Raw genomic sequence first — 26575 nt, forward strand, 5'->3', positions numbered from 1 at the left:
CCGGGGGAACTGCTTTATTCCAGCGAGGGGCTGGCAGAGACAGTCTCCGCCCGCAGCAGCAAGGGCCTGTCTGCACAACCACCTTCCTCCGCTGTAAGTGACTGGGTCAGTTTAAACTGTTTTCCTTAAACTTATGCAACCAACTGGCTGCTCTTAATTTAGGATCCCTGTGGGGGGGTTAGCGGGGCTGGAGGCCCAGCGTAGCTGGGGTGGGGGTGGGGTATAGGGATGGGGAGGTTCAGCTGGTTTGGAGGCCCTGGGTAGCTTGGGGGGAGGGGTACAGGGATCTGGGGGGGCTCAGAGCCCAAAGACAGCAGGGCCAATGCTGCAGCCCAGCAGGGTGTTGGCGGCTTCCAGACATTCGCTCAGCCGGGGCCCTGCAACGAGAAGAGGGTCGGGGGAGACATCAGCCTGGGGAACAGGGGGGCGGGGGGAGGAGACTCCAGCCAGGGAATGGGGGACAAAGGGCAGAGAGCTCACAGCCCGGGGCACTGACCTAGGGGAGCTGTGGGGATGGGGAGCAGGGGGCTGGGAGCCTGTCTGTCCTGGGACTGGAGGCCTCTGGGGGTCTGGCTGGGGGACCAGAGGCTGTTAGGATGCCGGGGGGCCCATGGGACGCAGGATCCCAGGGCTGTGGTTGGCTGGACTGTGGGGTCCTATGGGGTGGGGTTGGTACTGTGGGCTTGTGGGATCTTGGGGGGGGTTGGGGGGCAGGCTGGGCTGTGGGACAGTCTCCAGACGGTCGGGGGGGGCTATGGAGGAGGGGCTCTCCAGTAGAGGGCCTGGGCCGTGCCCCCGACCCCCCCCACTCCCGTCTCACCTGCTTGGCCCCGCACCCAGCCCACAGCCTTGGCCTCCAGCAGCTCCCACTCGTCGCGCTGCCCCGCGGCCCGGCCGTGCAGCCAGACCACGGCCAGCACCGTGGCCCAGACGCCGGGGGGCACGTCCTGTGCGGGGGGAGAGACACAGCTTGAGACAGCGCCCAGCCCGTCCCCCAGAGCGCTGCCCCGGCCCTGGGGACCCCCTGAACCCCTCCCAGCGCTGCTCCCAACCTCCTGCCCTAGGGACCCCTCTGCCCTCCCAGCGCTGCCCCCATTCCCCTGTCCGGGGAACCCCCCCAATCCAGCGCTCCTGCCCCTTCCCCAAACTCAGAGGGTTCCCAGCCCCCCTCCGCTCTAGCACCCTGGACCCCCTACCCAGATGCCCAGTGCCATGCCCGGGGGTAGGGAGACAGCCTCAGAGAGGACCCAGCCTGGGCCTCCTCATGTCCCCCCTCAGCCCTGGGCCCCCTCGATCCAACGCTCCAATTCCCTGCAAGGGGGTTCTAGCTCCCCGCTGTGGGCCCGTCTCCCCCACTGGGCTTCAGATTCAGGGGTCATTGATCCAGTCGCCCTCAGACCCGCCCCCAGCCTGGGTCACGCCCAGTCTCATCTGGGAGCTGAGAACAGGCCCAACTCATGGCACCTGCCCCCCCATCTCTCCCCTCTCCTCTGCCTCCTGCACTCACCTTACTGGGCATCCTCCCCCTGGCGTCGGTCTCGCTCACCCCCAGCGCAGCAGCCAGACGGGGGTCCAGGTCCCACGAGCCGTCGGCATTCTGCAGAGACACCAGCCTCAGCAGGGGAGATTCCTCCGGAGCCCGCTCTAGGGAGAGAGGTGGGGAGATGGCTCTTGCACAGGGTTATGGGTACAGAACAGCAACGTGGCCTATCCAGGCTGGGGGACAGCCAAGCTTAACTGTGACCCTCTGTGCATCCTTAACTCTGCCCCTGCATGAGCTTCTTTTATCTACTCCTCTGCATCCTTAACCTTTCCGTGGGCACCCTCAACTCTGCCCCTTCCTGCACCCATGGGATGACAACTAATTTGCAGTTGGAGTTGGGAACCAAAGTCCCTTGGGCCTCATGAATGTCTCAGCCCCAATCATTAATCTCACAACCCCAGGGTGTTTCTCAAACACAATCTGACCCCGGGACCATCCCGCACTACAACCTGTGATACAGACATAGTCCGGGGAGACACAGAAGCGTCTAAGGGTATAGGGGAGACGGGATGTTACACAGTCTATATGATATTACAGCTGCCTGGGCCAGGGTTATGAGGCAGAGTTAAGGTTACCTGGGCTACAGCAAGGTTGTATTTCCACACTCTTCAAATTCAGGTTTAAGGGGAGCCTTAACTAACATTTCTGCCTTTCGTGGGCTTCTTTGTTTAGAAACCAGACCGGGCCAACCACGATCTGTGCCCCTGAACTCACCTGTACAAACACCCGAGCCTGGGCCCAGCTTCACAAGGTATTTTTGTCTGGGAATTTAGCTGTGCCCATTTCAGAGAAAACTGCCCAGCGACATTTCTGTTACTAAAAAGCGACTGATTACCCCCTCCGCTGCCCAGCTGGGCCCTCCCCACATGTAGCTCATTAATACAAACTCACCCCCCAAATTCCAGCTTCACAGAGTTTATTGCCTGGGAGTTTCCTTATTTTTCCCATTTTCTTGCAAGATCATTTACGTCCTGACACTTAAAAAACAACCAGCTGCGGATTCCCCCTCCCCCAGCATCACACTGCTGTTTTGCCCAGGAAGTTCCTTCACTTTCTATGTGGCTGTTAAACACTTGCCCGGCTCTGGGACCGTCAGGGCACGTCTGTCTCTGACCCGATGAAGCGTCATCCTGGTGTTTCCCCCCATCTCTGAGTCCTGATTCCCAGCCCCTGCCCCCCTCACCTTCCTTGGACGCAGTCTCCAGCAGGGCGCTGTGTGTGCAGGACTTCCTGACCTTGTGTTGGGGGCTCCCACAGCTGCGCTTCAGCATGGCGAGGGAGCCAGGAGGAGCGGTGCCGGGGGAGGAGAGAGCCCGTACTGGCCATGGGGAGCTCTGGTGGGGATGGGGGACAAGCAGCGGTTCTCACCTGGCACATCCAAGCTGTCGTCAAAGTCGCAGTCCACGGCGCAGTCCGCGGACTGATAGCAGAGATCTTGGTCCCAGTCCTCGGGCATAGGGGCGGAACAGCACATGGCCCTGGAGGCCAAGTTCATGTTGCTGAAACCCTGCATCTTCCACATGTGGGGTACGGCCCCGAAGCCTGGGAGGGAGACAGAGAGGGACAGAGACACGCGGACAGAGACAAGCTAAGAGAGGGAAGGGAAATGCCCCCCCCCCACAGCACCCAGAGCCAACACACCGATGGGACCCCTCCCCCATGCCCCCCAGTTGGGACCCCCCTAGACCCAGACCCATCCTTCTCTCCCCGCAGCTCCCCCAGAGTCAGGATCTCCCCCTAGCCCATCCCCCCAAGCTGGGACCCCCTGGATCCCGTCCCTCCCCTGCAGCTTTCCCCCAGCTTAGACCCCTCATCAAGCCCCAGGGGGCACGGGGGCGGGTGCTGCACCCCATGGATGAGGGCAGGATGCTGGGGGAGGGGGGCGAGAGGCCCCCGCTAGCCAGGCCTGCTCATGACAACGATGCGCCCGCCCCTCCGGTCCCTGCCTGTCTGGGTCTCTCTGTCTGGGTCCGACTGTCTGATTCTCGGTCTCTGCCCCCATCTGTTTGGGTCTCCGGTTCTGGGTCCATCTGTCTGTCCATCCGTCCCACAGGCCCCACTCTCCTGGCTGGGATGGGCCAGGCCCCGCGGGCTGCTCCCCATCACACTCGGCTAGTGCCTGCCGCTCTCCCCCTGCCCTGGGGACGGGGGCACTGGGGTCACCCTGGGGGTGCAGGGAGGGGGCAGCACAGCCCCATGGGAGCGGGGGCAGGGAGAAGAGCACAGGAACATTAGCCCATAACCATGATGTCCCCCCTCCAATGCTCCTGGGTCCCTCCTCTCAGATTGGGATCCCCCTGTTCTGGGACCTTCCCATAATTCCCTCCCCCTTCCCTCCCCCCAGTGCCAGGTTCCCTCCACAGTGCCAGGTTGGTTCCCCCTCCCATCTGAGCCCCCCCAAGATGCTGATCACCCCCCCAGTGCCGGGATCCTCGAGCCCTCCAGGGTTACCTGCCAGCGGGATGTCCCGTCTCACCAGCGGCCCCTGCACCGGCTGCCCCCGCTCTGTGTCCACCCCCACATAGGCCGTGAGGGAGCAGACGACCCCCGAGCTCAGGCTGGTCTCCAGCGCCCGGCGCCGGTCCCCCTCCGACCCGGTGTCCACGGCCCCCTCCAGCTCCAGCAGCAGCGACTTGGCTGCCAGCCGGTGAACAGGCAGCCTGTGCCGGGGACAGAGAGTCATGGGGTGAGCCCCGGATGCCTGGGTTCCAGCCACTGTTGGGAGGGGAGTAGGGGCTAGTGGGATAGTGTATTGGGGGAATGGGGAGCCAAGACCCCTGGGTTCTATTGTGGCTCCGGGAGGGGAGTGGGGTCTAGTGGTCATGGGGGGGGCTGGGTGCCAGGACTCCTGGGTTCTAGCCCCAGCTCTGGGAGGGGAGTGGGGTCCAGTGGTTACGGCAGGAAGGCTGGGAGCCAGGACTTCTGCTTCCCTCAGTGAGCTGAGGTAGGTCCCCTCCCATTCCCGTCCTGTTGGCGGTGGGGATGGGGGGGGGCAGGACCCAGATACCTGAGGGTAATGGGGGCCAAAGGAGCGTTGCTGTCACCTGTCACCATCCTGTGGCTGCAGGGGGAACTGCAGCGTCTCCTTGTAGGTCTGGTCCTGGATGCGGTACTGCAGGGTGACGCCCCCCACGGCAGTGTCTGGGGGCTGCAGGCAGAGAAAGGGGATCAGAGGTGGAGTGCGAGGGGGGAGAAGATGCCTGGGGACCCCCCCAGACCCAGGTTACAGAACAAAGGGGGTAAATACGCCCAATTCACAGCAGTTAGGGGGCTGCCTAGTCAACCCAACGGCCATCAGTAGGGTCAGGAGATAACGACGCCCTTTGAGATTCATGGGGCTGGGGTAGCCCAGTGGTCACTGGTCAGGGACAGAGATATCGATCCCCACGGAGGTCTCATCTACACCACATGCTGCAGTATAACTACGTCGCTCAGAGGTGTGAAAAATCCACACCCCTGAGCTCCAGCTCCCTGAGCGACATAGTTACACAGACCTTAGCCCCCCATGGAGACAGGGCCTTGTCGGTGGAAGAGCTTCTCCCATTGGCTTAGAGCGTCTTCACCAGACATGCTACAGTGGCGCAGCTGTAAATGTATAGCATAGACCTGCCCCTGAGATCAATGCAGACAGGCTAGTGCAGAGACCCCCCAGCCCAACTGCCATCATTAGGGGTCAGAGTTAACATTCCTCACTGAAATCAATGGTGCTGGGGTGGCACAGAGACCTCCATCCAGCAAAATGGCCATCATTAGGGCTCAGTCAACAATCCCCACTGAGATCAATGAGGTTGGGGTAGCAAAGAGACCTGCAGCCCAATGGCCATCATTAGGGGTCAGAGTTAACAATTCCCATTGCGATTGATGGGGCTGGAGTAGCACAGAGACCCCCACCGCAATGGCCATCATTAAGAACATAAGAGCAGCCATACGGGGTGAGACCAAAGGTCCACCTAGCGCAGCATCCTGCCTTCCAACAGTTAAAACCTGCTGCCTACTAATTTCATTTGTTGACCCCTAGTTCTTGTGTTATGAGGAGTAAATAACACTTCCCTATTCACTTTCTCCGCACCATTCGTGATTTTATAGCCCTCAATCATATCCCCCCTTAGTTGTCTCTTTTCCAAGCTGAAAAGTCCCAGTCTTAGTAATCTCTCCACATATGGCAGCCGTTCCATACCCCTCATAGTTTTTGTTGCCCTTTTCTGAAACTTCCAATTCTAATATAAGTTTTTTGAGTTGGGGTGACTAGCTCTGGACACCGTATTCAAGATGTGGATGTACCAGGGATTTATACAGAGGCAACATGATATTTTCTGTCTTATTATCTATCCCTTTCTTAATAATTCCCAACATTCTGTTTGTTTTTTTGACACCGCTGCACATTGAGTGGATGATCTCAGAGAACTATCCACAGTGACTCCAAGGTCTCTTTCTTGAGTGGTTAAAGCTAATTTAGACCCCATCATTTTATATGTGGGGTTGGGATGATGTTTTCCAGTGTGCATTACTTTGCATTTATCAACACTGAATTTCAGCTGCAATTTTTTTGCCCAGTCACCCAAGTTTGTATAATTTTTGGTGGTGCCCAGAATGGGTCCAAGCTGAGCTGTCCAGTCCATAGGACTGACCAGGGCAACCGCCCTGAGCCCCGCGCTTCTGGGGGATGGCGGGGTCCAGGGCAGCTTGGGCATTAGCAGGGGGCCTGGCGATGGCAGCCACAAGCGACTGGACCCAGCCCGCCCCGCTGCGCTCTGCCCCGCCGGCTCCCGGCGTCGCTCGGGGGAGGAGGCAGAAGCCGGAAAGAGGCAGGGTGGGAGCTTGGGGAAAGAGGTGGAGTGCGGGTGGGCGGAGCAGGGCAGGCTGGGGTTGGGTCACGGTCACTTGCTGCTGCCAGGCCCCCTGTTACGCCCCCAGGATGCCCTGGATCCCGCGTCCCCCTGAAGCGTGGGGCTCAGGGCGGTTGCACCGTCCCATCCCATGGACAGGATGGTTCTGATTAAATATAAGCCCAAACATTGCTGGAACCGTGACCACGTTCCTGAATATTGGTGGAGCAGGGGCACCACAGGCCCATATATCTCCCCATCTATGTTGTGAGATCCTTTTGTAGCTCTTCGCAGTCTGCCTGGGACTTAACTATCTTGAGTAATTTTGTATCATCTGCAAATTTTGCCACCTCACTGTTTGCCCCTTTTTCCAGATCATTTATGAATACGTTCAACAGCCCTAGTCCCAGTACAGACCCCTGGGGGACACCACTATTTACCTCTCTCCGTTCTGAGAACTGACCATTTATTCCTACTCTTCATTTCCTATCTTTTAACAAGTTACTGATTCATGAGAGAACCTTCCCTCTTATCCCAGGACAGCTTACTTTGCTTAAGAGCCTTTGGTGAGGGACCTTGTCAAAGGTTTTCTGAAAGTCCAAGCACACTATAGTCACTGGATCCCCCTTGTCCACATGCTTGTTGACCCCCTCAAAGAATTCGAGTAGATTGGTGAGGCATGATTTCCCTTTACAAAAACCATGTTGACTCTTCCCCAGCAAATTCTGTTCACCTACGCGCCTGAGAATTCTGTTCTTTACTATAATTTCAACCAGTTTGCCCGGTACTGAAGTCAGGCGTATTGGCCTGTAACTGCCGGGATCGTCTTTGGAGCCATTTTTAAAATTTGGTGTCACATAAACTAAACATGGAGGATAGCTAATCAATTTGTTCCAAAACCTCCTTGAATGACACCTCAATCTGGGACAGTTCCTCAGATGTGTCATCTAAAAAGAATGGCTCAGTTTGGGAACCCCCCCCATCCCCAGCTGTGAAGACCGATGCAGAGAATTCATTTAGTTTCTCTGCAATGGCCTTATTGTCCTTCAGTGCTCCTTTAGCACCTTGTTCATCCAGTGGCCCCTCTGGTTGTTTAACAGGCTTCCAGCTTCTGATGTTCTTAAAATTTTTTGCTGTTACTTTTTGAGTCTTTGGCTGGCTGTTCTTCACATTCTTTTCTGACCTTCCTAATTATATTTTTACACTTCACTTGCCAGGGTTTATGCTTCTTTCTATTTTCCTCACTAGGATTTAACTGCCACGTTTTAAGGATGCCTTTTTACCTCTCACTGCTTCTTTCAGAGTTACCACCCAGGAGGGGGTGGGAGGTTCCTGGCTCAGTCACTGACCCCAAGCCCTGGGGGCGTACCGTGTCTGTGTGGGTGTGTTGGGGGGAGGGGGGGTTGTTCTCTCACCTGGAGCTGCCCACGGAGCTGGGCGTAGATGAGGCACCGCTGCCCAAAGAAGATCACCTCAGGGCCCCGGCCCAGCAGCGCCGCCTCCATCCCGGGGGGCAGATCCCAGCTCAGCGAGATCCCAGTCACGGCCGGCTGCAGGGCCCGCTTCAGAGACTGCAGCGCCTGGGGGGAGAGACCAGCACACACAGGGTGGGGCCAGGACACCAGGGTCCTACCCCTGGCATGGGGAGGAGGTGAGGCATGGGGACTGGTGGGTTAGAGCGGGGGGGGGGGGCTGGGAGTCAGGACTCCTGGGTTCTCCCAGCTCTGGAAGGGAAGTGGGGTCTGGTGGATTAGAGCCGGGGGAGCCCGGACTCCTGGGTTCTCACCTTGGGCTGCATGCGGTCCTGGCCCGTGATGAACTCGGCGCTGCCCCCTGCTACCCGGGCGATGCCTTTGACCAGGGCCGTGGAGGCCCCTTCCCCGATGCCAAAGGAGAAGCACCTGCAGGGGGGCAGAGTCCGGGGTGGGGGTGGTTAGAGACAGGATGTGGAGGGGCAGAGCCGGGGGGGCCAATTCAGTGCTGGGGGGCAGTTGGAGAATGGTCAGTAGGACTGGGGGGCAGGGTGAGGTGAAGGGATGGGCAGATGCTGGGGTTGGGGGTTTCTCTGCCGGCAGGGCTGGGGGGCAGGGTTGGGGAGATGATAGGGGCAGAGGTTCTCCATGCTGGCAGGGCTGGAGGGAGAGAGTTTGGGGTTGCTGGAGGGTCTCCAGGTCAGCAGGGCAGGGGGCAGCTTTGGGGAGATAATGGGAGGCAGGGTTTGGGGGTTCTGGGGGGTCCCCAGGCTGGCAGGGTGAGGGCTGGGTTGAGGGGTGCTGTGGGGGAGACGGTGCCCATGCTGGCAGGGCTGAGGGCTGGGTTGAGGGGTGCTGTGGGGCAGACAGGCCCCAGACTGGCAGGGCTGGGCGACAGGCATGACGCCGTGTGACAAGTTATGATTGATTAGCCCCAGTGCGCATATCACAGACCCGCTGCAGGGCCGCCGCGCGCTCGGGCCAGTACACCATGACAGTAAGGTTGGGGGGATGCTAGGGGGAAGGGTGGGGAGTCGCCAGGAGGCAGGGTTAGGGGGCAGGGCTCAGAGGGCGCTTGGGGGCAGGGTGGGAGTAATGCTGGGGGGCAGGTGCCCCGGTTACCTGTGGGTCCCCCGGTGACGCTGCACCTCAGTGATGACGTCCTGGGTGTTCCCCACCTCCCCGTCCGTGAACACAAACAGCTGGCGGGGGAGAGGCGCTGTCAGAGCCGGGGACCCTAAATCCCCCTGGAGACACCCCCCAGGAACGGGGGCAGCCCTCAAAGAGCCTGCCCAACTGACCCCCATCCCAGAGATCCCCTGCCCCATGAGACACCCCCCCCCCCAGTACTCCTCCCTACCTCCAAGAGGCCTCCCGGGGGGGGGGGAGGGCTGACAGACAGGGACCCCTGACTCTAACTGTGACCCCAACTGTCACCTCTTCCCCAGCCCCTGGAGAAACTAACCTGCCCGACTGCTGTGGGCACCTTTCCAGGAGCTCCCTCCTGCCCCCCACCATGTGCCCTCTCTGCCCCCTGGCTACAAGACGCCCCCCAGAACTGGGCGCAACATCCAGTGCTGCCCCCCAGCTCTATACAGAGGTACCTCCCAGCTCCTGCCTACCATGGCCTGCTCCCACACCCAGGAGCACTGGTCCCCGGCCCCAGTCCTAGTCTGAGCCCGCCCCCCCCATCCCCCATCAGCTACACCCACCCAGCCCCTCTCCAAGTGACCTTCATTAGATCCCCCCAGTCCCAGCCCCTCTCTGAGCCCCCGGGATGCCCTGCGGCTGCCCGGTACCTGGCGCGGGTGCCCGTCCTGGCAGGGGCTGCGGTAAATGGCTTGTAGTGGCGCCAAGATCTCGGTGCCCCCCAGGTCAGCCTGGAGCTGCTGGACGCGCTGCAGGGACTCGGCCATGGTCTGTTGGGTGTATGCCACGCTCTGCCTGCGGGGGGCGCAAAGGGGTCAGGGGGAGGGACAGCTGGAGCCAGGGACATCCTGACCCTAGCCAGCCCTGCCCCCAACCCCAGCCCGTCCTGCCCCAACCCAGCCAGCAGCACTCGGCCCCCCTGGAACTCACGGGTAGAAGGACTCGAACCGAGACCCAAAGCTGTAGATGTTGAAATAACAGCCCAGGGGCAAACTCTTCAACAGCAGGACCAGGGTCTCCTGGGGACAGAGAAACAGGAGGAGTCACCCCCACAGGCCCAGCCAGCGTGAGCTGCTCCCCTCCACGGGCCCATCTAGCGCGGCCTCCCGCCTGGCCGTACCTTGGCGCTGTCGATGCGCTGGGGTGAGCGGTCTCGGCCGTCCATGGGGCACTCCATGCTGCCGGAGCGGTCCAGCAGGAAGATGAACTCCCCGGCTGAGCTCTGGCCCGGCACCGCCTCAGGCAGGCTGGGCAGCAGGGTCACCATCACGGCCGGGTCGCCCATCAGGGAGCCTGTGGGGAGACGGGGCCAGCCCCAAATGGGGCAGACATGGGGTCCAGCCCTGTGAGCCTGCGAGAGCCCCAGACCCCCCAACTGCCCCAGAGCCCCATCCCTCTGTCCCTCCCCCATATCACTCTCCCTAGATCCCCACCACCACCATCCCCTCAGCACCCCCCAACTGTCCCAGAGCCCCACCGCCACCCCTCTGTCCCTCCCAGCACCTGCCCTTCCATCCCCCATATCCCCAAACGTGCAGTGCATCCCAGTGTCTACCTGCTTCCAGGCACCCCGCCCTCCCACCCCCCGCTCTGCTGAGACCCCCCGCTCTGGTCTCCCTAGCCCCTGTACACACCTCATCCCCAGCTCCTTCAACACCCACCCATAATCATAAGAGTGGCCAGACTGAGTCAAACCAAAGGTCCATCTAGCCCAGTATCCTATCTGCCAACAGTGGCCAGTGCCAGGTGCTTCAGAGGGAACAGAACAGGGAATCATCAAGTGATCCATCCTGTTGCCCATTCCCAGCTTCTGGCAAACAGAGGCTAAGGACACCATCCCTGCCCATCCTGGCTAATAGCTGTTGATGGACCATGAACTTATCTAGCTCGTTTTGACCCCTGTTACAGTCTTGGCCTTTTCTACATCCTCTGGCAAGGAGTTCCACAGGTTGACTGTGCGATGTGTGAAGAAATACTTCCTTTTGTTTGTTTTCAATCCGCTGCCTATTACTTTCATTTGGTGACCTCTGGTTCTTGTGTTTAGGAGGAGTAAGTAACACGTCCTTATTTACTTTCTCCACACCAGTCATGACTTTAAAGACCTCGACCATATCCCGCCTTAGTCGTCTCTTTTCCAATGTCCCAGTCTTATTAATCTCTCCTCATATGGCAGCTGTTCCATACCCCTAATGGTTTTTGGTGCCCTTTTCTGAACCTTTTCCAATTCCAATATATCTTTTTTGAGATGGGGCGACCACATCCGCACGCAGTATTCAATACGAGAGCGAACCATGGATTAATCTAGAGCAGTGTTTCTCAAACTGGGGTCCATGGACCCCTGGGGATCTGTGAGGGAACTCCATGGTGTTCATGGGTCCCGCTGACCAACTCCACCCCCTCCCTTCTTGAACACGGAAGCGGCTGCCAGCTCCCTGTGGCCCCTAGGTGCCTGGGCGGCCTGTGAGGCTCTGCTCATTGCTCCCGCCTGAGTCCTGGCTCTGCAGCTCCCACTGACCAGCAAGGGGCAAAGCAGGGGGTCCTCAAAATTTTTTAAATCAAAATGGAGGACCTTGGGTTGCTACAGTCTGAGAACTGCTTATCTTAAGGTGATATGATATTTTCTGTCTTATTATCTATCCCTTTCCTAATGATTCCTGTATCAGAGGGATAGCTGTGTTAGTCTGGATCTGTAAAAGCAGCAAAGAGTCTTGTGGCACCTTATAGACTAACAGACGTTTTGGAGCATGAGCTTTCTGATTCCTAACATTCGGTTTGTTTTTTGGATTGCAGCTGCACTTTCAGTGGATGTTTTACTCCTGTGGGAATTCGGCACCACTGCGCATGCGCAGAATTTATGTCCAGTGCCGATTTCCTTGCTTCCCTGCAAAAAAAAAAAAAAAAAAAAAAGATTTTCTGACAGGGAAGCAAAGGGAAGCCACAAGAGTGGGCATGTGACCCTCCCAGCCGTATGTTTCAGGTGCCCAGGGCAGCCAGCGGAAGGTAAATCACTGTGGGGCAGGGGGCAGGACTGGGAAAGACCCAGCTAGTGGCTCTTGTCCTGTGCTGGGTTCAGCTGCTGGTCCCGGCTGGGTTGGGGAGGTCGGGACTTCCTCTTCCCCGGCAGGGCAATTGGGGCCGGGTCAGACCCACTCCCAGATTTCTCCCCCAGCTGCAGGAAGCTCTGCAAACTCCCCCTCCCCCCCCACCACTTCCTGCACCCATCGCTCCTCAGCTGAAGGGGGAGGGATCCCTGTACAGGGAGCTGCTCCCCCATCCGTCCAACCCATGTGCATCCAGACACCCCCATACCCAGACCCTCCCACTGAACCTCACCCCCCCGCACTCAGAACCTCCCCTGATGAGCCCCACTCCCGCTGCACTGGACCACCCCAACGAGCCATCTGCACTCAGATCCCAACCCCACTGAGCCCCAACCAGCTGCACCTAGATCCCCACCCCACCCCAGAGCCCACCCTGCTGAGCCCACCCTGCTGAGCCCTAACCACCTTCACCCTAACCCCCTGCAGAGTCCCATTATCTTTGCACCCAGAACCTCCCAACAAGCTCCTGTGCATCCAGATCTTCCCCCATGCAGATCCCGCACTGAGCTGCCCACACCCAGACTGCCCCACCCAGAGCCCTCTCACCCCACACCTGCATCCCCCCACACAAGGATCCTGCCTTGCTGAGCCTGCCCGCCCCACACCTGGTGCACCTGGCACAGAGGGCAGGGCCTTGGGGTGTTTCTGGGGCAGGCCCGGTCCTTGCACAGTCAGGGTTGGGTGCAGTCTCAGCGCTGAGTCCGTGTCCCAGGGGGAGCTGCACAGTGATCTCCAACCTCTGTGCAGCCAGTGGCCCATGCTCCCCACTGCCAGGCTGGAGCCGCCACATTTATTTGACAAATAACATTTGCAGAAATTTAGAACACGGTGCCTGGAATTTTTATATTTTTGGAGCAGAATTTTTAACGTTTTGGAGCAGAATGCCCGCAGGAGAAATGTTTTCAGAGAACTCGCCACGATGACTCCAAGATCTTTCTTGAGTGGTCACAGCTAATTTAGACCTCGTCATTTTATACGTATAGTTGGGATTACGTTTACCAGTGTGCATCACTCTGCACTTATCAACACTGAATGTCATCTGCCGCTTTGTTGCTCAGTCACTCGGTTTTGTGAGGTCCCTTTGTAACTCTTCACAGTCTGCTTTGGGCTGAGCTATCTTGAGTAGTTTTGTATCTTCTGCAAATTTTGCCACCTCACTGTTTACCCCTTTTTCCGCATCATTTATGAATATGTTGAACAGCCCTCGTCCCACCACTATTTACCCCTCTCCATTCTGAGAACTGACCATTTATTCCTACCATTTGTTCCCTCTTATCCCATGACAGCTTACTTTGCTTATGAGCCTTTGGTGAGGGACCTTGTCAAAGGCTTTCTGAAAGTACAAATACATGTATTCATTGGAACACTCTTGTCCACATGCTTGTTGACCCTCTCAAAACCATGTTGACTCTTGCCCAACAAATCATCTTCATCTCTGTGTCTGAGAATTCTGTTCTTTACTATACTTTCAACCCATTTGCCCGGTATTGAAGTCAGGCTTACTGGCCTGTAATTGCCAGGCTCACCTCTGGAGCCCTTTCTAAAAATTGGTGTCACATTAGCTATTCTCCAGTCATCTGCTGCAAAAGTTGATTTAAATGACAGGTTACATACCACAGTAAGTAGTTCTGAAGGAACTCAAATGTGAAATTGCAGAACTCTTGGGTGAATCCCAGCTGGTCCTGGTCACTTCTTACTGTTTAGTTTATCAATTTGTTCCAAAAACTCCTCTAATGAAACCTCAATCTGGGACCGTTCCTCAGATTTGTCCCCTAATAAGAATGACTCATGTTTAGGAATCTCCCTCACATCCTCAGCTGTGAAGACCAATGCAAATTCCTTTAGTTTCTCCACAATGCCCTTATCCTCCTTGAGTGCTCCTTCAGCATCTTGATCGTCCAGTGGCCCCACTGGTTGTTTAACAGGCTTCCTGCTTCTGATGCACTTAAAAACATTTTTGCTATTACTTTCTGAGTCTTTGGCTAGCTCTTCTTCAAATTCTTTTTTGACCTTCCTAAGTGTATTTTTACATTTCACTAGCCAGGGTTTATGCTCCTTTCTTTTTCCCTCAATAGGACTTAACTTCCACTTTTTAAAGGATGCCTTTTTACCTCTTGCTGCTTCTTTTACTTTGTTGTTTAGCCACGGTGGCACTTTTTTGGTTTGCTATGTTTTTTAATTTGAGGTATACATATAAGTTGAGCCTCTATTATGGTGTCTTTAAAAAGTTTCCATACAGCTTGCAGGGATTTCACTTTTGGCGCTGTACCTTTTAATTTCTGTTTAACTTCCTCAGTTTTGTGTAGTTCTCCATTTCTGAAATTATGGTGGGCTGCTGGGGTGTCTTCCCGGCCACAGGGATGTTACATTTAATTATATTATGCTCACTATTACCAAGCAGCCCAGCTATAGTCACCTCTTGGACCAGATCCTGTGCTCCACTAAGGACTAATAAAGAATTGCCTCTCATCTTGTGGGTTCCAGGACTAGTCATTTAAGGTGTCAAGAAACTATCTCTGCATCCCGCCCTGAGGTGACATGTACCCAGTCAATATGGGGATAGTTGAAATCTCCCAGTATTATTGAGTTTTTTTATTTTTATAGCCTCTCTAATCTCCCTGAGCATTTCAGACTCACTATCACCATCCTGGTCAGGCGGTCGGTAGTATCTCCCTACTACTATTTTCTTATTATTTCAGCATGGAATTACTATCCATAGAGATTCTCTGGTGCAGTTTGGTTCATTTAAGATTTTTACTTCATTTGAGTCTATGCTTTCTTTCACATATAGTGCCACTCCCCCACCAGCACCACCTGTTCTTTTGTATCCTGGTGTTACTGTGTCCCATTGATTATCCTCATTCCACCAAGTTTCTGTGATGCCTTTTATATCAATATCCTCATTAAATACATGGCACCCTAGATCACCCATCTTATTATTTAGACTTCTAGGACTGGTATCTAAGCACTTTAAAAACTTGTCACTTTTTAGCTGTCTGCCATTACATGATGTAATTGAATTGGACTTTCTTTCATTTTATTTTCTGGTCAGATCCTACCTGTATTTTATCATCATCTTCCATCCTCTCCTCCGTACTAGGATATAGAGAGTCTCCATCAGCAGATCCTCCCTCTGTCCGAACCACATGCTCCTCTGCACCTGTCGGCTTCCCCCCAGCCCTTAGTTTAAAATCTGCTCTATGACCTTTTTAACCCCGCCCCCAGATTCCCCCAGCACCTCTCTGATGCATGCACCCCCATCACCCCTAGGACTCCCCCATTCCCCTACCATCCCCCTCATTGCGCCAGGCCTCCCGATCCCAAGTCACCGCCAAGAACACCCCTCCCCCATATCCCCACCTCATGGACCCCCCATTCCCACCCCTCCGGCCAGGGGCAGCAGGGTGCAGGACTCCCCCACCTGGCTCTGCTCCGGGCAACCCAACCTCCAGCACCGCGCTGGGTTTGTGCGGCTCCGCGTAATACACCAGCAGCTCCATGTCCCGGTCCCACGGGGGGGCCTCGGCCAGAGACACCTGGGAGGAGACAAACACAGTCACCTCCCCTTGGCTCCTGGGGGGGGCAGGATTCCCAGCTCAGTGCCCCCCATGCAGCCGGGGGGAGGGAGCAACTCCGGGTTAGGAGGGAGGGAGAGAGGGAGGGAAAAACACCCCAAAGGCAACACCAGAACTTGGCTCTTCTTGCAGAAAACACTGGGAAAATTCTGACTTTGTTTGGCTAAATCTTTCCAATTTGGGGGTGATATTTTCCCACCCCCCATTTTCTTCCATTCAAAATGAAGGAGAAGGAAACTCCCAGAAAGCAAAGGGAACCAGGACCCTCGAATGTCCAGGATTTCACCCCCACAGGCTGGTCTCAGCCCTTGAGATTTTCCCCAGAGAACATGGGCAATTCCCTGGATCTGTTGGTGTCGCTCAACCCTCTTCCCGCCACCCCCACTCCCGTGTCTCTGGGACCCACCCCGTACCCTGCCCCAGAGCTCCCATCCTTGTATATGCTCACCCAGGACCCAGGACCAGTCCCCTGGCACCAACCCTCAGCCCAGAGCCACCATCACCCCCCTGCTCAGAGCCGCTCACCCATACTGACCCTCCCAGTGGGGATAGTGGGGACCCAGGTATCCGGGTGAGCCCTTACCTGGGCGCTGGTCCGGTTCCCGGCCGTGTAGCTCAGGGGGGTGAGGGAGCAGTTGGAGAGCACGCGGTCGATGCCGTGGGGTGACTGCAGCGTGGCGCTCAGGCTCAAGGTGTAGGGCAGCTCCCCCTGGGGGACTCGCGGGACCCCCTGGGTGACGTCCTCCCCGTCCCACCCTGCAGAGAGAGACACGGGGTGAGCACGGGCCCAGGCAGAGACAGATGCATCCTGGAGGCGAATGCCTGGCTGTGAAGATGGTGTCGCCAGGAGCACTTTGGCTTTCTTGACCACGAGCTGCTGTTCCAGGAGGAAGGATGCTAAGCAGAGATGGGGCCCAGCTAGCGAGGAAGGGGAAGAGCATATTTGGCTACAGACTGGCTGGCCTAGTGAGGAGGGCTTGAAACTAGGTTTGACGGGGGCAGGTGACCAAAGCCCTCAGGTAAGTGAACAACATGGAGACCTGGGAGAAAGTTTGGAATTTGGGGGGAGCATGGGCTGTTATGGGCAGGATAAAGGAGAGACAAGACAGAACTGGTGGGGGGGGGGGATCAAATCAGTATCTTAGATGTCTGTATACGAAGGTGAGAAGTACGGGGGAATAAGCAGGAAGACCTCGAAATAATAGTAAATAAACACAACTATGACATAATTGGCATCACAGAGACCTGGTGGGATAATTCGCATGACTGGAATATTGGGATAGAAGGGTACAGCTTGCTCAGGAAGGACAGGCAGGGGAAAAGGGAGGAGGTGTTGCCTTGTATATTAAAAAGGTGTATGCTTGGACTAAGATTTAGATGGAACTAGGAGACAGACTTGTTGAAAGTCTCTGGGTAAGGATAAAAGGGGTAAAAAACAAGGGTGATGCCATGGTAGGGGTCTACTACAGCCAACCTAGCCAGGAAGAAGAGGTGGATGAGGCTTTTTTTAAACAGCTAACAACTAACAAAATCATCGAAAGCACAGGACTGGCCGGTGATGGGGGACTTCAACTACCCAGACATGTTGGGAAACTAACACAGCAGGGCACAGATTAGCCAAAAAGTTTGTGGAATGTAGTGGAGACAATTTTTTATTTCAGAAGGTGGAGAAAGCTACGAGGGGAGAGGCTGTTCTGGATTTGATTTTGACAAATAGGGAGGAACTGGTTGAGAATCTGAAAGTGGAAGGCAGCTGGGGTGAAAGTGATCACGAAATGGTAGAGTTCATGATTCTAAGGAATGGTAGGAGGGAGAACAGCAAAATAAAGATAATGGATTTCAAGAGGCAACTTTAGCAAACTCAGGGAGTTGGCAGGTGAGGTCCCATGTGAAGTGAGTCTAACAGGAAAAACAATTGGAGACAGTTGGCAGTTTTTCAAGGACACAGTATTAAGGGCACAAGAGGAAACTTTCCCACTGCGTAGGGAAGATAGGAAGTGTGGCAAGAGCCCACCCTGGAGTAACCAGGAGATCGTCAGTGATCTAAAAATCAAGAGTCCAACAAAAAGTGGAAACTCGGTATAATCACAAAGGATGAATATAAACACATAACACAAGTATGTAGGGACAAAATTAGAAAGGCCAAGGCACAAAATGAGATCTAACCAGCCAGAGACATAAAGGGTAACAAGAAAACATTCTACAAATACATTAGAAGCAAGAGGAAGATGAAGGACAGGGTCAGCCCATTACTCATTGGGGGGAGGGGGCGGAGGGAATAACAGAAAATGCGGAAATGGCAGAGGTGCTTAATGACTTCTTTGTTTCAGTTTTCACCAAGGAGGTTGGTGGTGACTGGATGTCTAACACAGTGAATGCCAGTGAAAACAAGTAGGATCAGAAGAGATTAAAATAGAGAAAGAACAAGTTAAAAATTACTTAGACAAATTAGATGTCTTCAGATCATCAGGGTCTGATGAAATGTATCCTAGAATACTCCAGGAGCTGACTGAGGAGATACCTGAGCCATTAGCAATTATCTTTGCAAAGTCATGGAAGATGGGGGAGATGAAAAGGGCAAATATAGTGTTTGTTTATAAACAGGAAAACAAGGACAACCTGGGAAATTGCAGACCAGTCAACTTAATTCCTGTACCTGGAAAGATAACGGATCAAATAATTACACAACCAATTTACAAACATCTAGAAGATAATAAGGTGCTAAGTAACAGTCACCATGGATTTGTCAAAAACCAGTCCTGTCAAACCAACCTGATAGTCTTCTTTGACAGGGTAACAAGCCTTGTGGATGGGGGGGAAGCAGTAGATGTGGTATATCTTGACTTTACTAAAGCTTTTGATACTGTCTCCCATGACCTCTTAAACAAACTAGGGACACGCAACCTAGGCTATGGCTACACTTGCACTTCAAAGCGCTGCTGCGGCTGGGAGCCGCTGGGAGCCGCGCTCCCAGCGCTGGGGCTTTGACCACACTGGCTGCAGCGCTGCAAATTTGCAAGTGTAGCCATGGCCCTAGATGGAGCTACTATAAGGTGGGTTCAAAACTGGTTGGAAAACTGTTCCCAGAGAGTAATCATCAGTGGTTCACAGTGTAACTTTACAGCCTATATCATTTTATAAAAATATGCTAATGAGTGAATGTAATGCAACTGGAATATGCTTCATGCAAATGGTCTCTTGTAAGGTATCATTAGAAAGCTTATTACTGAGTGCAATTATTCTATTTGTATAAATGTACCACTTTTGTATTTGAAACTAGAAATATAAAATACAACTCTGAGGGCCTATTGTAATTATGCAAAGTGTGGGCCATTAATGGTGGTTTGGAATCTTGATGACTCTCATTAACCAGGGCAATTGACTGAATGGCTCTGTTTGCAGGCAGCCTCCCTGTGAGTCAAGCTGGGAGGAATGAAGTCTTGAAGTCTTGCAGTGACATGTGATCATGTCACCTGAACTGGAATCCATCTTTAACCTGGTGCTTTTCCACTGAGAAGGAGGGGGTGAGAACCCAGAGAGGAACAAAAGGATTCCTGCCTTATGCCAAAAATATATAAAGGGAGGAACAGAACAAAGAGGGAAGAGGAGCCATCATGAAGAATCCCCTGGCTACCACCTAAGCTGAAACAAGAGCTGTACCAGGGGAAAGAATTGTGCCCAGGCCTGGAAGGTGTCCAGTCTGAGGAAAAAACTTACTGAAGCATCTCTGAGGCTGAGATTATCTATATTCAGTTTGATTAAACATAGATTTGTGCATTTTATTTTATTTTGCTTGGTATGTTACTTTGTTCTGTCTATTATTACTTGAAACCACTTAAATCCTACTTTCTGTATTTAATAAAATCACCTTTTACTTATTAATTAACCCAGAGTGTGTATTAATACCTGGGGGAGCAAACAACTGTGCATCTCTATCAGTGTTATAGGGGGTGAACAATTTATGAGTTTACCCTGCATAAGCTTTATACAGGGTAAAACGGGTTTATTTGGGTTTAGACCCCATTGGGAGTTGGGCATCTGAGTGCTAAAGACAAGCCACTTCTGTGAGCTGCTTTCAGGTTAACCTGCAGCTTTGGGGCAAGTAATTCAGACCCTGGGTCTGTGTTGGAGCAAACGGAAGTGTCTGGCTCAGCAAGACAGGGCGCTGGAGTCCTGAGCTGGCAGGGAAAGCAGGGGTAAAAGTAGTCTTGGCATTTCAGGTGGTAGCTCCCAAGAGGGTTTCTGTGATCCAACCGGTCATACACAGTCATGCTGGAAGGGCATAATGAGCGGGGTCCCGCAGGGATCAGTTCTGGGTCCGGTTCTGTTCAATATCTTCATCAATTATTTAGATAATGGCATAGAGAGTACACTTATAAAGTTTGCGGGCGATACCAAGCCGGGAGGGGCTGCAAGTGCTTTGGAGGATAGGATTAAAATTCAAAATGATCTGGACAAACTGGAGAAATGGTCTGAAGGACAAATGCAAAGTACTCCACTTAGGAAGGAACAATCAGTTGCACACATACGAAATGGGAAATGACTGCCTAGTACTGTGGAAAAGGATCTGAGAGTCACAATGAATCACAAGGTAAATATGGGTCAACAGTGTAACACTTCTGCAAAAAAAGCGAATATCATTCTGGGCTGTATTAGCCGGAATGCTGTAAGCAAGACACAAGAAGTAATTCTTCCGCTCCACTCTGCACTGAGTAGGCCTCAACTGAAGTACTGTGTCCAGTTTTGGGTGCCACATTTCAGGAAGGATGTGGACAAATTGGAGAGTCCAGAGAACAGCAACAAAAATGATTAAGGGTCTAGAAAACAGGACCTATGAGGGAAGATTGAAAACACTGGGTTTGTTTAGCCTGGGGAAGAGAAGACTGAGATGGGACATTATAACAGTTTTCAAGTATGGATAAAGTTGTTACAAGGAGGAGGAAGAAAAAATGTTTTTCTTAACCTCTGAGGATAGGACAAGAAGCAATGGGCTTAAATTGCAGCAAGGGAGGTTTAGGATGGACATTAGGAAAAGCTTCCTATCCGGGTGGTTAAGCACTGGAATAAATTGCCTAGGGAGCTTGTACAATCTCCATCATTGGCGATTTCTAAGAGCAGGTTAGACAAACACCTGTCAGGAATGGTCTAGATAATTAATCCTGCCACAAGTGCAGGGGACTGGATTAGATGACCTTGTGAGGTCCCTTCCAGTCCTATGATTCTATGGGGGCAAAGGCCTATTGAAGGGCATGGGGGGGGGGATGCTGGAAGATCAGGAGAGGGCCCAGGGGGAGGTCATATACCCTGGGGCGCGGATTGTAGGGCTGGGGACGGAGGGGGGCGCTTAACATGGGGCACATAGTTGTGGCCTATGGGGGTCCATGTGGGTTTTTCCCTGTGGGGTACATAGCAGGGGCTAAGGGACTTTGGGGGGTTACAGGCGGTGGGGTAACTCACTGTAGGGTGTGCAGTGGGGGTGTTGGGGACTATGAGTCTCACCAGGCAGGCTAATGTGGCAGGGGGATCTGTGGGTCTCACCATGGGGCGTGTAGCGGGGGCGCAGCACGGCTGGCAGCATGTAGCGGGCGGCTCCATCGGGCTCCAGCGGCAGCTCACAGACGTAGCGCAGGGTCAGCGCCGCCTCCTCCCCGGGGGGCAAATTCCCTAGGGAGCAGCTGAACACGTCGCCCCCGGTCCCCTCCTGCTGCAGCAGGAACGAGCTCTGCCCCCCAGCCAGCGCATCCCCGTACAGCTCCTGCGCCTGCCGGAGAGACAGGGTCACCCCGAGTTCCACCGGCCCCTGAGATCCCCCTGCCCTGTCCCCTGGACAGCACATCCTCGTACAGGTTACTTCTCGGGGAATTCTGCACCACTGCATATGCAGAGAATTCACGTCTGGCACAGAATCCCGCCCTTGCCGAAAATACAGTCTGCCCAAGAAGTGCTGTAGTTCCACCTTCACCTACCAGAGGCTGCTGTAGCATTAGAGCAGCGGGGAGGGTCACAGAGAAGGGTTCAGAAGGGCTGGTGGGGGGAGAGGCTGGGCTGTGGGCTCAGGAGCTAGTGGGGTGACACCATTGAGCCAAGGACTGAATGGGAGGGGGGCTGCAGGCCACACGAGAGCAAGGGAAGGGGGATGCAGGGCACACAGGGATGGGGGAAGAGGCTGCACAGATCGATGGGGTGTGTCTGACTGAATGGGAGAGGCTTGGGGTGAGCCAGGGTCTGCATGGGGGAGGCTCCCCAACTCCCTAACAATCCCTCCCCCACAAAGCACCTGTTCCATACTTCTCCCTCCCACCCGCAACAATCCTCGAGGTTCACTCCAGACTCCTTCCCTCTCCCTCAGCTCCTCCGTTACCCCTGACTCCCCAAAGCCTTTGTGCTGCTTCTGAGGGGGGCAGGAAATCCGGTTCTATATTGTAGTTTCAATGAATTCTTACACCAAGTTTTGTGTGAATAGGCTTAGAAAGGAATCTATTCGTGGAAAAATTTACCAGAATCTTTTTTTTTTGGTCTGTGTTGTTACAGACAAACTTGCTGACACTATTTTGAAATAAATTAACAAAATAATGGAAACTGGCATGATTATACTGTGTTATTTTGACAAAAAATATGCAGAATATTGTACACAGAATTTTAATTTTTTTGGTGCCTAATTTCCCCAGACGTAACAGCTCCTGCACCTCCTGGAGAGACAGGGTCAGTCTGAGATCTCCTTATCCCACGAGATCCCCTTGCCAGGGTGTCCCCATACAGCCCCTGTGTGTGCCGGGAGAGAAGGGGTCACCCTGAGATTCCCCATTCCCCCAACGTTTCCCTGCCCTGCCCCCCCCCGGCCAGTGCGTCCCTCTACAGCTCTTGCACCTGCCGGGAGAGATGGGGTCACCCCGAGATCCCCCTGCCCCCAAGCCAGCATGTACCCATACCCTGCCCCCTTGGTGCCATCTCTTCCCCATGGGTACCTGTTTCTTCTCTTGGAGCTGAGCCTGGATGCAGGTGCCCCCCAGGCGGGCCTGGAAGGCGTAGACGGCCGCCTCGGCGTCCATGGGGAACACGAACACAGCCTCCACGGGTCCCTGCTCATCGTTCCTGTAGAGCAGCTCACAGCCCACGTCCGCCACGAAGCCTCGGATCAGCACCGTCACCGAGCCGCTGCGCAGGGGCACTGGGGGGAGACGGACATCAGCCAGGGGCCCCTCTGACCCCCACGGGCACTGGGAAAGGGGGATGTCAGCCATGGGCCCCCCCACAACACCCCCCATGGGCTTCAGGGGAGGGGGGCATCAGTCATGGGACTCCCCCCCCGCCCTGACTCACCCGGCTTGTTGGAACTGTTCAGGAGGCCGCAGCTCCTCATCTCGGTCTGGGGTCAGGGATCTGTGCAGGGGAAGGGTGTGTGATGAGATACAGGGTTCCCATGGAAACTGATGGGCACAGGGAGTGTCCCCCAGCAACGGCTCTGAGACCTCAGCCCCACCCCCCTGCTCAGCCAGGTCCTGTGGCAGGGAGTCCCGCAGGCTCATGGGCCTAGCTCAGAGATCAGAGTGATGGCTCCTCTCGGGCCCCCCCAGGTTCCCCCGTCCTGCACACGGCACCAGCTCCCAGCAAGTGGGGGCTGGCAGGGACCGGGGCACAGCTGGGAACTGGATGGAGAAATGTGTGTGTGTGGGGGGGTAATAGGGATGGATGGACGGACAGATGGACCGGAGGGGGTGGGGGCTGGACAGTGCGTGGGGGGTGAGGATGGACAGAAGGCAGTGGCAGATTAACAAATTTTCCGCCCCTAGACCCTCAAAAAATTGACACCCCCCCCCAGCTCGCCTCTGCTCCCCTGCGGCAAGCCTGGGAGGGAGGGAGAGATGTGGCGCGCTCAGAGGATGGCGGAGGTGGAGTGATTGTGAGCTGGGGCAGGGAGCAGTTCCCTGCCCCCCCCCCCCCCGAAGAGTTACTCCCCGCGCCTGCTGGCCCCAGGTCACCTCCGCTATCCCCCGAGCATGCTGCTACTCGCTTCTCCCTCCCAGCGCTATCGCGTGGCAAGTCTGGGAGGGAGGTGGAAGGAGGGAAGCACGGCGCGCCTGGGGGAGGAGGTGGGCTGGGGATTTGGGGAAGGAGTGAAGTTGGGGAGAGAGCGCGAGCAAATTTGCTGCCCCTGCAAATTTGCCGCCCTAGGCCTAGGCCTTGTTGGTCTAGGCGATAATACGCCGCTGACGGAAGTGTGTGTGTGTGTGGGGGGGGGGGGTCGGATAGTGCGGGGGGGGGTGAGGATGGACAGACGGACGGAAGGGGGGTTGGATGCTGCAGGGGGACAGAGGGACAGAAAGGGGGTTGTACAGTGCAGAGGGGGGTGAGGATGGACAGACGAACGGAAGGAGGTTGGACAGTGTGTGTGGGGGGGTGAGGGTGGACAGATGGGGGGGTTGGATAGTGCGGAGGGGGGTGAGGATGGAGAGACGGACGGAAGAGGGGATCGGACAGTGCGGGGGGGGGTGAGGATGGACAGACGGCTGGAAGGGGGGTTGGATAGTGCGGAGGGGGGATGAGGATGGAGAGACGAACGGAAGGAGGTTGGACAGTGTGTGTGGGGGGGTGAGGGTGGACAGATGGGGGGATCGGACAGTGCGGGGGGGGGGGGTTGAGGATGGACAGAAGTCGGGGGCCGCACTAACCCAGCAAGTTGCTGAATGTCCTGCACTGGTTCCGATCCGACCCCCGCGCCAGGCCCCAGCGCCGCGTTGCCCCCTGCTGGGCAGAGCCGGACCTGCCCCCCGGGTCAGAGACCCCGCTCTGCTGAGGGCGAGTCCCCGCGACACCCGGGCCCGACCAGTGCGGGGGGGGGGGGGGGCTGGGCCAGGCCGTGACTCCAACCCCTCCCCCTCCCCCTCCCTCCATCCACCCTGCGCAGTGCTGGGGCTGGGAGAGAGACGCCCCCTCCCCGGCCGTGTTACAGGGGGCAGCGCACACGCACTTGTATCCCTGGCTAGGAGGCGGGGCAGGACTCCGGATCCTATCCCCGGTTGGGGGGGCGAGGGGGGCTGGGTGCTAGGACTCCTGGGTTCTCTCCCCGGCTGGGGGCCCTGGACCGCAGGGGCGAGGCCCCGTTACCTTCACTAGCCCGGACTGTGGCGCAGAAGCTGGAAAAGCGAAACCGAAAGTCACTTTTCCGGGCGAGCCCCACCCAGCCCAGCCAGGGAGCGTCTGCAAACTCCCCGCCCGCAGCGCCTCACCCAGGGGCCCTGGGATGGGCCCGCTGTCGTGGGGAACCTTCCTGGCGTCTGCACCCCCCGGCGGAGTCGGCTACTGAACCCCGAGCCTCGCTCCATCTCCCTTTGCCCGGAGGCCTGTGTGCGCCCCTGGGCTCCCCTCCCTCCGGCTCGAGTCCCCGAAGCCCCAACAGGCTGGGCCCAGGAGCCTGGTCACTCAGGTCAGGGCTGGGGTGTCCCCTCTCTGGGGTGCTCTCGCCACACCTGATGCCTCCCTGCCCCGCTGGCCACTACATCCAGTTCAAAGCAGATACACCTGAGTAAACAGCAACTGATAACAAAAGCCTGGGGGGAAATGGGCACGTTTCTAGGGCAGTGGTTCTCGGGCCGGCACTAGCAATTTCGCCGCCCCAAGCACAGGGGCACACCGCGGGGAGCACTCTGCCGCTCGCCTGTCCCGTGGCTCCAGTGGACCTCCCGCATGCGTGCCTGCGGATGCCCCACCGGAGCCGCGAGACCGGCGGACCCTCCGCAGGCACGTCTGCAGGAGGTCCACCGGAGCCGCCTGCGGCCCTCCCGGTGACCGGCAGAGCGCCCCCCACGGCATGCCGCCCCAAGCACGCGCTTGGCGCGCTGGGGTCTGGAGCCGGCCCTGGTGGTTCTCAACCTTTTCTTTTCCACAGACCACTTGAAAATTGCTGAGGATCTTGGCGGACCACTTAACCATAGAATTGTAGAATATCTGGGTTGGAAGAGATCTCAGGAGGTCTCTAGTCCAACCCCCTGCTCCAAGCAGGATCACCCCCAACTAAATGATCTTTCCTAATGTTGTTTGTACTGGTAGCTAACTATTGTTGGATAAAAGCGCAATATAAAAAAACCCTAATAATAATTAACTCTCTCTGTTGCATGCATATTATCTGCACACATAGCGCAGCTTTAAGATGCTAAACAAATCTATGAGTTAACTAGAAATAATCATGCTCTCATTGCAAATATTAATACACTATGTTCTGATACTGGAAAGGAGCGGAAAAGGCGTTCACTCAGGCATATGCAATTTTTCTGAGACGTCCACTTTAAATTTGATTAACACATCATACACCTAGAACAGTAAAAATAAGTAATAAAGCAACACAAACAGCAGTATGAAACCACAAACAAACAAGTGACAACACTGAAAATACAAAGGGAAATAAAACATCCAGTGGCTGGTTATGGTTATTTTCAATGGGTGTTTAGGATCCAAGCTGTTCAAGTGCAACAGAGCCCTGTAGAGTCAGGCAAAGTTCTCCTGGTTTCACATTGTGTGTGTCACCAACTGAAAAACTCAGTGGACTAGAGGAGTTTTTAGAAGCCCTGGAGCACATGGACACATGGCTTGGAGTTTGCAGACAGATCCCTGCTTCAAAGAGCTTGCAAATAAGGTCTTTATCCTACAGAACACCTAGCAGGATCCCCACCAAACCTAGCGCTGCTTTCTGCTTAAGAGTCAATGGGCGAACTCTGCAGAGCCAGAACTACACCAGATAACAAAGATCTGGCCCTAATGGTTTCCAGACCTCCCCCCAGACAAGCGATTTACATTAAGTTTTAGCACTAGTTTGGGGAGAGCTGTCTCTCTCCTTCCGCAGCAGCTACCAAGCTGGGGCTGGGAAACGGGGGGGGGGTCTCTCTCCTTCCGCAGCAGCTACCAAGCTGGGGCT

General features: G+C 55.4%; 1 protein-coding gene across 2 annotated transcripts; it reads right to left on the bottom strand.

Annotated features, from left to right (window-relative positions):
• Nucleotides 1–24832, bottom strand: LOC123348266 (von Willebrand factor A domain-containing protein 5A-like). Of its 2 annotated transcripts, XM_044985772.1 has the most exons (18): nucleotides 24772–24832; nucleotides 22987–23046; nucleotides 22632–22834; nucleotides 21205–21427; nucleotides 16250–16422; nucleotides 15513–15627; nucleotides 10111–10283; nucleotides 9921–10009; nucleotides 9641–9785; nucleotides 8964–9043; nucleotides 8156–8270; nucleotides 7785–7949; nucleotides 4588–4691; nucleotides 3995–4203; nucleotides 2912–3085; nucleotides 1508–1644; nucleotides 821–947; nucleotides 1–377 (listed from the first exon to the last, which is right to left on the bottom strand). In XM_044985772.1, the coding sequence occupies exons 2-18, from the start codon at nucleotides 23024–23026 to the stop codon at nucleotides 298–300; spliced, it is 2352 nt and encodes a 783-aa protein (XP_044841707.1). In that variant the 5' UTR covers nucleotides 23027–23046; nucleotides 24772–24832; the 3' UTR covers nucleotides 1–297. The 2 variants fall into 2 exon arrangements, with proteins under 2 accessions (XP_044841707.1, XP_044841708.1); XM_044985773.1 differs by lacking the exons at nucleotides 1–377; nucleotides 821–947; nucleotides 1508–1644; ... (3 more) ...; nucleotides 7785–7949; nucleotides 8156–8270 and having other exon boundaries at nucleotides 8960–9043.
• Between the last annotated feature and the right edge of the window lie 1743 nt (nucleotides 24833–26575).

Source organism: Mauremys mutica, chromosome 13 (assembly GCF_020497125.1).
Source record: "Mauremys mutica isolate MM-2020 ecotype Southern chromosome 13, ASM2049712v1, whole genome shotgun sequence".
NCBI classification, from domain to species: domain Eukaryota; kingdom Metazoa; phylum Chordata; order Testudines; family Geoemydidae; genus Mauremys; species Mauremys mutica.

Bases quoted from the DNA above. Each gene is read 5' to 3' on its own strand.
- LOC123348266 (XM_044985772.1), bottom strand. From the start codon at position 23,026: ATGAGGAGCTGCGGCCTCCTGAACAGTTCCAACAAGCCGG. The intron at 22,835-22,986 runs GTGAGTCAGGGC...GTCTCCCCCCAG, and splicing joins GAACAGTTCCAACAAGCCGG to TGCCCCTGCGCAGCGGCTCG. The intron at 10,284-15,512 runs GTGGGGGAGTCC...GTCTCCCCACAG, and splicing joins GTTGCCCGGAGCAGAGCCAG to GCTCCCTGATGGGCGACCCG.